At 35.8% G+C, this 14,153-nt stretch overlaps 1 protein-coding gene across 1 annotated transcript; it reads left to right on the forward strand.

The window, feature by feature from the left end:
- The first annotated feature begins 10,474 nt into the window (after nucleotides 1-10,474).
- Nucleotides 10,475-10,936, forward strand: LOC111895814 (uncharacterized). Its single transcript, XM_023891875.1, has one exon. It carries the CDS (start codon nucleotides 10,475-10,477, stop codon nucleotides 10,934-10,936), a length of 462 nt encoding a protein of 153 aa, XP_023747643.1.
- Nucleotides 10,937-14,153: the final 3,217 nt, after the last annotated feature.

The following is a 14,153-nucleotide window of genomic DNA, read 5'->3' on the forward strand; positions in this document are numbered from 1 at the left end:
CTTTTGATATGCACTATCTACCTGCACGCTATCAAGCATCTCACATCGACAAATTTCCTAGACTAAGGCATCACAAATCAGGCCACTCTAGTCCTATCATGAATACCTAGTCTTCTAGCATGCATAACAATTCATATCATAACTCATCTCATAACATAACATTGTAAGGTATTTTGGGGATCTTTACCGTTCGGGCGCTGACTGATCGTACACACTGCTTCTTTCTTGCTTACCACAAAACCATTTACAAAAGTTTATGCCTTTATTTAAAAACTTTCCTCAAATCCTCGGTTTGAGTTCAGTTACCCCCGAAGGTGCACCCGAATCCCTCAAACCAAGGCTCTGATACCAATTGTAACAGCGCAAATTTTCAAACAAATTTTTCATTTTAAAAATAAAGTACTTTCATTCAAACAAGGCGTAAATAATTTAAGTGTCATGTCAAATACAAATTGTCTAAATCCCAATATCATAAAAACATCCTTCAGTGTGTACCGATCACGCCGGCGCCTTCCCACGGTCCTCGCTAGTACCTGAAACACATACATAACAACTGTAAGCATAAATGCTTAGTGAGTTCCCCAATATACAACTTACGCACATACGCCTTTCCAGGCCCTGACCTTCCGGTCCACAACACAACGCCTTCCGGCCCATAACATAATCGCCTTCCGGACCATAACATATTGCCTTCCGGCCCACATAAACATACATAGCACGCATAACAATTAACTTACCACATATAGCACGTATATCACATATCATATCCGACCTTCCGGTCGCACAGTCAAACCCTTCCGGGTACAGTATAGTGAGAAGACTCACCTCGTAAATGCTGAAAGCTAGCAAATCCTGAAATCACTCGTGCTCGATCCGTCGAGCTACAAACTCCCTATAACATCATATATCTCTTATTAACACTTTTATCTTCTAAGCTAACTGACCCTAAGAAGACACACATAGGTCAACTCAGGTCAACGGTCAACGGTCAACTCGACCGGACTCGGCGAGTGCCATGGCGACTCGGCGAGTCTAGACGTCCTCCAATCCTCTAAGATTCCTCTTCTACTCGTCGAGTATCCTCCTTGACCCGACGAGTTACTCCTGGAAGAATCGCGGGGCCACCCCGACTCAACTCGCTAAGTCTGAAGAACAACTCGACGAGTCCCAGTTATTCTTCAAGCTACTCGCCGAGTCTGTTCATCGGACTCGGCGAGTCCATGCCATGCAACCCTAATTCTCTAAACACATCACCATAGCAGAGTATACTCGAATTCTTACCTGGATGATGTACTCTCTGTGTCCCCAATCCTCAGAACGTGACTCCCTTGCTGTTCCTTTAGCCAAGCCCTTCTCTTCCTTGCACAACAACTCCTTCAAAATCACCAATGGCCTTTAACCTTGCTCCAGATGCACACAATCGATTTAGGGTTCCTCTCAGAAGGCTAAAATGAACAATGACGGCCAATAAGTCCCTTTTATACGTCCCAAACCTGAACGGTTAGGGTTTTCGCTAAACAGCGCCGACTCGCCGAGTCCATATCTGGACTCGTCGAGTCCAGTCGCGAACCCGCGACCAGGTCTGCGGTCCTACTCGGCGAGTCTAGGCTCCAACTCGCCGAGTCCCCTCTTAAAACACCCCAAAAACATAACTTTAACAATACCTGAGATTCCGGGCTGTTACACATGTGAGCTATCTAAGAAAGGGTGTATGAATCTAAATTTCAGAAGTCCAGCAGATTTCTGGAAATATGTCAGAGCTAGTGGGAGCATAAGTGTTATGCTGATAATCATCATGTTAGTGGGAGCATGATTTTTACGTTTAGTGTTGCGAGTTAGCAATGTTAATTATAGAAAACAAAGTTTCAATTCGTGAAGTTTCAGGGGTTGAAAAATTGTTTTGCTATAATTAAGGGAGAGAAAATTATACTTCTTTTCAATCCTAAAGCTTAGATTGAGAGTTTAATCATCTTTAGTTAAGGATATATGTATGAATTTTATGTCTGAATGGTTCGACTTAAGGAAATTCTATATATATTGCGTTCTCAAAATTCAATTATGACTACGGCATCCCTCTTCATAGTTAAATTTTGAAAACATGGAAAATAAAAAAATATTGTAGCAAAAGACTTGTCTAGTATCATGTCTTTATGTCAAACATCATGAATCGTGTTCCATATGCTTCGAATATAGGATCGATTGCATGTGCTATAATATTCATCTTTTCTAATTTTTCCAAATGCTTAAGGCATTGAGAAGGAAAAAGTCTAGAACTGGATATGACTAAAGTGATTAAGCAATTGTCGAGGACAATCTGAGGTTCGCCAAAGATTGGTTGCTCAAGGAAAGTTGGAAGTATGATGTAAGTTGTCGGAAAGGACCATATTGACATATTCTGAAAAGAAGTAACTCTTGTTTGGAAGTGATAGTCAAAATGGGACTATGGAAATGTCTCCATAGGTGGAAGTTATTCAATCTATGTAAGATTAGAAAACCTTAATGCAAGAAGGATGTTCAAAGCAATGTACTTTGAATATGAGACTTCCGTTCCATAGAAGTTGACCTTCTTTGGAATACTCTGTAATGACTGGTGACAAGGTTTTGGTGACTTTGTGCATAATCATTACAAGAGGAACATTGCATGAAAGTTTAAAATCTAACAGATTTTTTGGTAAATGATAGGAATCGGGGATTCTCACATTTACAATAAGGATTTGGGATTGTGAAAGTATCAATGGAATCATGTTCAATTGATCTACATCACAATGTAAGGATCATAGATAAACATAGTGTGCATACTTGGAGTATGGCATAACTATTGTTTAGAAAAACAAAGTGTAGATGCTAGGAGCATGGGACGACTGTTGTTTTTATTCAAGTCTTAAGTTGATTGTTTGAAACATTATACAATGAATAATGTGTAATCAATATGGTGATAAATAAAAGGTGGTTCTATTTATATTCAAAAGGGTTCTGAGACCATATTGGATTCGATTATTATTGTGTTTCACTTTGCATGTTTTGACTTCCAAAATAGCTAGATTATTCTTTCCGAATGACTAAGTTATTTAAACACTCCACAGTCGTTCATATGTTGGAAGTAGGTATGAATCAAGACTGTCATGAATCGAGTTTGTAGATGGCCAAATGGGTTTAGTCATAGCAATGGTTGCTACAACATTCATGAGTGCTCATAAGTTATGAGTATTGGAATAAACCCACGCTCACTTGTATCACTTCATGGAATTTATCTCGAATGATCGTGAGACGGTAATATCATATAAATCTTCAAACCTAGAGATATGAGTTGTTACCTATGAGTTGGTTGTGCATTGATTGCACGTAAACGCATCAGTAACTTGATGTTATAAAACTTGCCTTTGTGTACAAATTCAACAAGTAGTAGAACAAGCATATGAGTCGAAGTTTATCTGTTCCTTCTAGAAATAGAAGCGATATTTGGGCCCCTCGATGATTTTGTTGTGACCTATGTACCGGCTGGTCAGAACCAAATTGATGTGTTCGATTAAGTTCTTTGTCAAACAAATCGGAAAATTGGGAAACAAACTGCTGGACAATAAGTACGACGTTGTTCCATGTATTTGTCCGACTGATATCATGAGAACAAAGGATTATTTGATCACTTATCTAAAATGGCGCTTCATAGTTCAACAGAGTTTTCGAGAGCTATGATTGCTGGTTGGTTCCTAAAGTAACATATGCAAATATAGTTATTAGACTTATCCAAGTGGGAGTCTGTTGGATAAGGTGTCTAAGTCCATAACTTATTTGGTATATACTTGACCCGACCCGGCATGGTCCATTTGGGTTGCATCTCACCCGAACTATTTATGGATAATTTTATGAGAGTTATACACATATGTTTATTAATATATTATAAGTTATAATATATTAATATGAGGTTATTTAATTAGTTTTAGTCTTAATTTAATTATGAATTAATTTAGAGATTAAAAGGAAGACTAATTAGATTACGGGCTATTTATTTTATATGGTGTGGGCTAACACTCATTTGTTGATGGGCTAGGCTTGGATGGAAGTCCATGGAGCTTTTAACCCATGGATCCTTGGAAAAGGAAAGGTCATGGGTTATTAGGGTTTCACCCTAACCATGCACACTATATAAGCGTGCTTATGGAGCATGAAATGGCAACTAGTGAACTAGTGTGTGTGACTTTGTGTGTGGCCGAAAATACAAGTGTGTATACTCTCTCAAAGTTTTCCAAGAGTTTGTGGTGATTTGTGATTCCATTTGAGGCATTCACACTATTGGTGCTTGGCCCTCAAACTCCTTAGGAATCAAACTCATCATCAAAAGGTAAGTAATCTCATCTAATTCTTTTATGTTTAAAAGTACCCCATGCCATGTTAGATAGGTTATGAACGTTGGAAAATTAATATTTTGCATGTATTTAGACAAACATAGATCCAAGGTTTATTAGGGTTGCATGCACACTTAGGAAGTGTTAGATTGCTCAAAATTCCAACATGAACATCCTTTTGCATAAAAGTTTCTAATCTAGTCATAGATTTTTTAATATTCAATTCCCAATATGGATACATTTCCATATTTTCCATATGACAACTCATTCTTAATAGAATCTCATCTATTCGTAATGATGTCGATATGGTCCATCCAATATGGACACATTTCCATATTTTCCATATGACAACTCATTCTTAATAGAATCTTTTCTATTCATAATAATGTCAATATGGTCCATCCAACACCATGCTTCCAACTACTCACAAGCGACCAATCCTCGTCGAACTTTGGATTGTCCTTTGATAGTTGTTTAATTATTTTAGTCAAAACCGATTCTAGTCCTTTTCCCTCTAAATGCGCTAGACATTTGGAAAAATTTAGAATGGTCAAACATTAAAGCATTTGCAATCGATCCTATACCCGAAGCGTATGGGACACGACGCATAATGTTTTATTTGCTATGTTCTCAAAATTCGAATTGTGAAGAGGAATGTCGTAATCATAATCGAAATTTTAAGAACACACTATGTACCCTTGACTAAGTTTATTAACATTTCTCAACCTAATCCTTTAGATTTGAAATGAAGCATAATATTCTCTCCCTTAATTATAGCAAAACAACCTTTCAACTCTTACAACTTTGCAAAGTATGACTCTTGTTTTCTATAATTAATATTGCCAACTTTGCAATACGTGCCTTAATAATCATACAATCATAACATTTATGCTCCCACTATCATGATGATTATTATAAAACATAACACTTATGCTCCCACTAGCTTTGATATGTATTCATAAACATCTTAACTTTCAAAAATCAATACTTATTGAATTTTTTTATGTTCATGTTTCTAATACTTAATGCTTTGATAATCTTTTATCAAGGCTTTTTGAACTTATACACCTTTGCCTTCGATAGTTTATATGTGTGTCTAAACACTTAAGACTAATTGCCAAACCTCACAATTCAAATTATGGAAAGGGATACCGTAACCATAATTGAATTCGAGAATGCAATTTTACAATCACTATCTTCTTAAAATCTTTCTTAGTGAAAGCATTTCCTCACAATCATTTTCATGAAGGAGGAAATCTTATGACACTTAGATTTAAATGGTGTATGTGTTCCTATCCATGTGAATTTGTTAAAACCAAGGTTTACGACAAATTCAAACTCATATGGACCGAACTTTCTTAATCTTGATTTCTTGCCTTATGGTAGCACAGCTTCCCACCACGTCTTCCAAGTAGTTAAGCAGCTCACCCTTTCCTATCAATGTACCTTTCATTGATTAAGGTGCTTTGCCTTTTATGCGTTCAAAATGAGAACTCATAGAACTCACATGCATAATTAACTCGATTAGATTGGCACAAAAACCAAATAATGTCATTACGATAGGTTGTAAACCTCAACTCGTGTGCTAGTGATGATCGATAAGGTTTATTTGATTTGTTCTTGAAACTTTTCAAGACTATAAAGACTCCCACTGACTCCTTGACATATACGATTCTCTTGTCAAAACATTTCTTGACAAACAATTATTCAAGAGTTAGTGTAGCTTTTATCAAAACAAAACACTTCATAATTTTGGTATTAGTTGTTCTTTGTCTTATCCAAGACATCACAACTTTCCACAATTGATGAATGTTATAAACCTTCTTAATACTTTTCACTCAATGTCATAATCTTAACTCTAAGACTTGATTTGGAACGAAGTATGATTGACTTTTTGATTTAACCATTTCTTCAATTCTTGATTCCTCTTCTTAGACATACAATTGTACTAAGAGTCACTTAGAGGATCAATTGATATATGGTTCTTAATCATTAAGACCTATCATAAAGCATAAAAGGTACTCTCCCTTCTTCTTAGAATGGAGAAACTTTTATCTTTCTGCCTACTTGATTCTTGTTATTCGTTCTACTATTGATTTAAACTTTTTCAATCAATTCAGAATTACACTTAATTTTATAAGTATAATCATATTTACTAAACCTTTAGTAAATCATGACGAATATTTTGTCACTCTTATGGTGGACTTTGATCAACACACAACTTTGTGTACTAGATCTCCTAGTCCTTCACTTGACACTTTGTCAATGAATTAGTCTAATTTCCAAATACGAAATTTCTCATTCATCGTGCATCCACGTTGCATGATTCCAAGTTTCTGTCCAATTGAAACTTGGGCGATGAGAAACTCTCCCTATTTGGTAAATTCTCGACTTTTCCATAAACACCATAAATAAGAATCATATCCATTTGTTGTAGAAATATGCAAACACCAATTTTCATAACGATTTCGTTGCAAGGAAATAAACAAATAAATAAATAAGTCAAACGAAAATTTATTTTATTTATAAAAGCAGCGGAAAACATATGTCCTTACAATGCAAAATCCATTGAAAACTATGTATTTCAAAAGAAAATTTTCTAACAACTCTATCATAACTATCTAAGATCAAATTCTAATCTTCAAGTCCATGCGATCAAGATCTATTCCTTGTGATTAGATTCATCTTGCTCTTTCACCAAGCTTCCTTTCTTTTCACCGATCCTGTAAAACATTCAAATGCAATCTTATTACATTATGTATTAAGAATTATTGAATAGGAACTTAATGGAGTTAGATAGTGGATTTTACCTGAAGCGCAGCCATAATCTTTGACTCTCCCATCTTCTGGACTCTTCAGGCTCTTTGGGAAGACTTGTATCCAACGCCCTTTCTTTTGGCAGTAAACGTATGTCGGTTCTCCTAGAACGTCCTCGGAAGCATGGTCGGTTGACTTTTCCAACAAATACGCTCCATTGCTTCGCCAAATCATTTCTAATTCAGCAGCAATGAGCATGTAAGTTAGGTCAATGAGGTTTTCGTCATGATTCATCATATAATACTTTCTTTTGAACTCATTATATGATCCAGGAAGTGACTGCAAAACCCAATTAACAGCCAACTCATCCGGGAATGACACACCCAACATTATCAACCTATCAATGTGTGATTTCATTCCTAGAACGTGGGCACACACGGGTTTACCATCTTCATGTTTCATTTCCAATAGGGCTTTAGTGATATTGAACCTTTCAATTCTTCGATCTTGTGGGTTGGGGAGAACAATAGGAGGAGGAGGAAGTGAAGCATGATTTCTCGTTCCTCGATTGAATCATGGAATACCATCTTCATGTGGAATGCTTGTTCCACGGGATTTGGGAAGACCATAGTTGTCGAACTTTGACATCTACAAAACGGGAGAAAAACAAATTCAAGTTAGTTGATTGATTGAGTCCTTAGTAGATCACCCAAATGAAATACTGAGTCTAGGACCCAACACAATATTCTACAACTCGGGAGAGGGATGCTGTAACCCTAATTGCAGAATATTTGAAGGTAAGTGAACGACGATTCACTAATTTCCACCATGAAAAACGAAAAAGAAATTTAAGTTTTAAATCTATGAAAACTCCTAGATTCTATGAGATTCATTGAACATTTCAATGGCATGTTTAAATCTCGATATGCCCCTCTTGTTTGTGACTGGGATACCGAGGATCACAAAGCGGGTGTGAATAACCATGCAAACTTACATGGTGCCCTTACATGTTACAGTCACCTATTCGATGTGCCGGTAAACCACACACGCCCCACCGAACTATGACAAACATTGAGTCACCCTTTGCTACCTTTGCTTAGAACCATTTAGTGTGCCGGTAAACCACACACGCTCCACTAACGTCTTCGTAAGGGCACAAAGTGTAATTTCATGGAATTGCATCAATTCACTTTTGCCTAAGTAGCTAAGATTGGGAATTTTATGAAAACATTTAGTTACTTTTATATTTCATTATACTTATAATGGAAGGTTTTTGTCCTATCCTACCCGTTCGGCTAACGACCCTCCACTAGTCAAGAGTGCGGTGGGTAAGAGTGGATACCCATTCAATCGCCATTTTATAGGCAATTTCCTTAAACACCCCTTATAGACCAGCTTCGTGAATGAGGCCTACTAACGGTAAGACTGACTTTTACTCATACATATATATATATATATATATATATATATATATATATATATAATGTTAGACTTTTGATGTTATATATAGTATAGGGTGTATTTTATACTTTCAAAATACTAGGTGGTCTAATTTAACAATTATACCTTTAATTCAATTAAATTGTAAACCTAAACTTTTATGGATTTATTAAACTTCTTTAATTATACACCTTAATTAATTAACAAAACCATAAGGGTGTGATTTGAACTTTTTCAAAACAATACTAGAGTTTTAGAATTTAACATTCCTAATTAAACTTTTAATCAACTTTTAAATTCCAAAACTTGAGGGCAAGTTTTGAAACATTTCAACACATTAGGGTTTCAACTATTTAAATTTCAAAACTACAAAACTATTGGGTTCAAATTTAAACTATAAAACCTAAAGGGAAAAATATGAAACTTTTCATAACAACAAGGATCAAATAACAAATAATTCAAATTAACATTTAATCACATAATTATCCATATTTGATTTATTTAATGATTTCTTGCAAAACAATTTATCAATTTACTCAAAATAATTAATTAATTATCTTATAAGGAAACAATTATCTTATTAATTGATAAATATCTTCAATTAGATCAAAAATATTATCAAATATATCATATAATCGGATTAATATTGATCTAACATGATAAGGTAACTATCCCAATGCAAAAACAGCAAGAAATCCCGAGATAAGCTCTATCTGACGAGTTGACTCGTCGAGTCACCTTGGACTCGGCAAGTTCAGCTATAGACTCGGCGAGTCCAGCCTCCAAAACACCAAAAAAAAGAATTTTTCAGATATATCAAGCATCAATACAATAGAAACCAATCAAGGCTTTGATACCACTGATGGGTTTTGGTCATAAGACATCCTATGTGCTCATACAAACCCTAATGCTTGGATGTAGGTTTCTATATTGTACATGCATTGAATCCAAGACTATAAACCCTAATTCTAGCATTCAAATAATCATATTAACATAAAATTAGGTTTATGATATTACCTTGATTGTTATGTAGCAATAACAATCCCAATTCCTCCTTGAATTGACTTTGGAAGGCTTAGAGTCACAAGTGTCACTCCTCTAATGGCTTACAAACACCAAGAACAAGTGGAGAAGAAATGAGGAGAGAGGGGAGGTATTGAATTCGTCCTTAGGACTTCTAGGGAAGGCTTAGACGAATTCATGAGCCTTAGGGGTCTTTATATAGGGTTGGGATTAGGGTTTCAGTCCTTATCCTTATCTAGTTACTTGCCCATCAAGCAACCATAAGATAAGCCTTGAAAAACCCTTATCTCTTAAGCCTTGAACGTTTCAAGGATATCCTTATCCTTGAATTCGTCCATCCTTTAACAAGGATAACCATTGCCCTATTTTGCAACTATCACATAATTACAATTCAGCCCCTCTAGTTTAATTAATTACACTTGATCACAAAATTAATTCTTAATTAATTATTAACCAATATTAATTAAACAAATATGATTTCTCCTTTAATATATTATTCTTATAACATATTAATAAATCATAATAACCTCTCTCTTTATTTATTTCTCCAATCAAGTTGCTTTGGTGAAGGCAACCCAAAAGGACCATGCACCATCGGGTCAAGTACATACCAAAATAGTTATGGACTTAGACACTAATCCAACAAATGTAGCTTGGAGTAAAGCCTATAAAAATCCTCTTTTAGTTTTTAAAGTGGATTTTGAAAAGGCGTATGATTCTCTTTCTTGGGAATACCTGATTGACATCATGAAAATAATGGGGTTCGGTTCTTTGTGGTGCAAGTGGATTTTGGAGATGCTATCTTCGGCTACAGTGTCTGTCATGGTGAATGGATTTCCCTCTAAGGAATTACATATGTTTAGAGGTTTGATACATGGGGATCCTTTATCTCCTTTTCTTTTGTGTTGGCTATGGAGGGCTTGCATGTGGCCATTACTAGGGCCCAGTTGGCCAATGTTTATAGGGGAATCAACATTGGAGGAAATACTATTTCCCATCTTCTCTATGCAGACGATGTTGTTCTCTTAGCTTATTGGAATCAGGAAAATGCCTTACATATTGTTCGTGTTCTTAGATGTTTCTTCCTAGCATCAGGTCTAAAAATCAGTCTGCTAAAAAGCAAGTTATATGGTGTGGGGGTCACGGATGCTCAGGTTACTTATATGGCTAATTGTATGGGGTGTTCATCGGGTTGTTTCCCGTTTTCGCGTCTCGGGGTTCCGGTTGGGCAAAATATGAGCAGAATTGTATCCTGGGGTCCGGTGGTTGATACTTTCCGGAAAAGATTAGCGGGGTGGAAAGCCAAGTGTATGTCTGTTGGCGGGAGATTCACTCTTACTAAAGCAGTTTTGGGGTTGTTGCGAGTTATTTGATGTCTATTTATCTGGTGCCTCTTACTGTGATAAAGGAGTTGGAGAGATTGAGATCAGTGTTTTTTTGGGGAGCTGATTTGGGTAATCGTAGTATGCATTGGGTTAGGTGGGATAAAGTGTTTGCCCCTAAAGATGTTGGAGGTTTGGTGGTTGGCAGTTTGTTTTCCTTTAACAGGGCTTTATTATTATGCTAGAAGTGGAGGTTTTTTCATAAACCTAATTTATTATGGGTGAAAGTGGTCAAAAGTATATATGGTTTGGGGAATTCTAATATTCCGCTGATTCCTAGAAGTCAGTTGAAGGGACCTTGGAATGGTATTACAAGGATTGTCAATGATCTTAAGGATAATGGATTTGATTTCCATAACCTTTCTCCGATTAGAATTGGTGATGGGGATTTTACTTCCTTTTGGCATGATAAGTGGCAAGGCAATAATCCTCTTTCGATTTCATTTCATCGAGTTTTTGCTTTGGATATCCACTGATCAGCTAATGTCAGGGATCGTTATTTAATTGGGTGGAATACGGACAATCTTAGGCGAATGCCTAGAGGCGGGATTGAAGAAACGCAGTAGACTTCGTTCTTGGAAGTGGTGCAGGGGATACATCTTCAGGAGGTCCTGGATAGGCTGGGTTGGTCTCTGGATGGTGATGATTCTTTCTCTATTTCTTAGGTTAGGTATGCTTTGGATACTACTCTGGCGCCTTCGGGAGACACGGGCACGAGATGGAATAATTAGGTTCCTATTAAGCTTAATATTCTAGTTTGGAGAATTAAGCTTTCTAGTATCCCTACAAGGGAGAGGTTGTCGAGTAGAGGTATACCGGTCCCGTATATTATGTGCCCTATTTGCATGGTTGCAGTTGAGACTATAGACCATATTTTCTTTGGTTGTCATGACCTTAGAGATATTTGGGGCAGGGTCGCAATTTGGTGGGGGATTTCTACTCCATCCCAGTTTTCGGTGCATGCTCTTCTTCATTGGGAGGATGATGTGAATTTCAGATGAGGTCAACGAAAGGCTTTTGATGCGGTCATCATTACTTCCTTTGGTGCCTATGGAGTTTTCGTAATATGTCTGTTTTTTGGAACAGTCTTACCAAAAAAATCGTGTATTTTTGATGACGTTGTTGAGAAATCCTTCTTTTGGATTTCTAATAGATGTAGTAGGGTTATGTTAAATTGGACAGAGTGGCTTCATAATCCCTATCTTGCTACTTCTCTCATTTAACTTTTCTGGCTTCTTGCTAGTTTTTGTTTTTTAATAATATTTTTCTGCCGTTCCAAAAAAAAAGAAGCAAATATATAAATACATACCGTATTGATCAATTAGCAAATCTTTGTCTTTTCCTACATGTGTACTTATGAAACACATTATATTCATTATATGTTAAAGAAAAGGGAAGTGATTTGTACACAACAGTTTTTTGCCATACACAACAATTTATGTATTATATAGTTGTACAGTAGAACATTTTAAAGCATCAATTGTTGTGTATGGAGAAAAATTGTTGTGTACAAATCATCTACCTAAAAAAAACATAAACAACATGGTGGTTGGGTGGCTAAGGTTGTTGATGCTAAACATTGAGGTCTAAGCATATCTTCAATGGTTGCACTATCTTATCACTTAAGTAAATGTCATATCATTATATAATTAATCTTGACTTCTAAATGTCAAAGCTTATTTAAAGAGCTTTTTTTTTAAATATAACTAATTTATCCTCATCTATTTAAAATATTTTATAAAATCTCCATATTTAATTAGTTGTTTTTTAAACATAAAATGAGTTAATATAAAGTATTTTGAATTACATTATCATTAGAATTTAGTATATAAACATTTTATAAATGAAAAAATATGATAGGAATAATTAAATAAATAGTTAAATAAATGGAAAATATATAAAACTAGGATATAATCAAGGGGGTAAAAATAAAATATAATAGAAGTAGAAGGGGTTAGATGTCCAAAGCTTTATAGTATATTAACCACTCGATATATATTGAGCGATCAATATAAATATACAAAAAAAATCAATTACAATGGTATTAAATGAAAATAAGTTATCAATTAATAATAAAAAGCTCTAAAATATGTCCCCATTGGAGATGCTCTAAAGATCGATCCTCATCAAAGACCATATTTTATTTTGTCAGACTCTTAAATTCATCAAACATAGACTCTTAAATCCATCGCAGGTTGTAACATCCTAAAAATTCAACAAATTTAAAATTTTCAAAATGACCTCTTTTTTTATTAGAAGTATTACAAAACACATTGTTTTCAATGTTATTTAAAATGAGAGTCTCCCAAGATCTTATTAGTTGTAAAACCAACGATGTGTATGGTCACGCATTCGCCTTGCTACGCTCCACTGAAGTACCTGAAACCATAAACCAAAACTGTAAGTATGAAGCTTAGTGAGTTTCCCCCTAAAATACCATCACACAAACATATAACATATATTAACAAACAACATGCATACAGAGCCTTCAGCCTAACTGGACCACCTCGCAGGCCTGAAGACTATCTGGACCGCTCACAGAACCTTCAACATGACTGGACTACCTCATCGGGCCTTCAGCCTATCTGGACCATTCTATGGGCCTTCGGCCTAACTGGTCTGCCCTACAGGCCTTCAGTCTATCCAGGTTGCCATGGGTCTGTTGACCTTTAGCACAAAGTAGGACTGCCTCAACCAAACCACACATAAACCATGTCGACATACACATAACAGATGAACATAGATATAACATATCGATATCAACTTTATCGGGTTTGTTGAGAGAATAGAGAATAGAGACAGGATGGTTGTTTTCTTCTTTCCACTATTACTTACTATGGGATGGTTATTTTCTTCTTTCCAATATTACTTACTTTGTTGCAGATTTGGTGAGTTATCGTGAGCAGGATGATGAGAGAATAGAGTTTGGAGAGTTCGAGTAAAGCCGTGTCGTTTAGATTCAAGATTCGAGACCCATGATTTTTAATGAGTATGGGGTTAATTTCATAAGAAAATAAAGAGAAAAGGGAAGAGTCAAAGAAATCATAGAGATTTGGAAGGGCCTAAAAGCATTTATATATTTAGTTGCATCGAAGAATCATTGTGCAAATACATTCTGTGAAACCGAATTTACACGACGTGGACCATAACTCCACGTCGTGAGCTAGAACCTATCGTGCTATCAAAGACAATTTCAATCGATAACACA

The sequence above is a fragment of the Lactuca sativa genome, chromosome 3 (assembly GCF_002870075.4).
Source record: "Lactuca sativa cultivar Salinas chromosome 3, Lsat_Salinas_v11, whole genome shotgun sequence".
Lineage (NCBI taxonomy): Eukaryota > Viridiplantae > Streptophyta > Magnoliopsida > Asterales > Asteraceae > Lactuca > Lactuca sativa.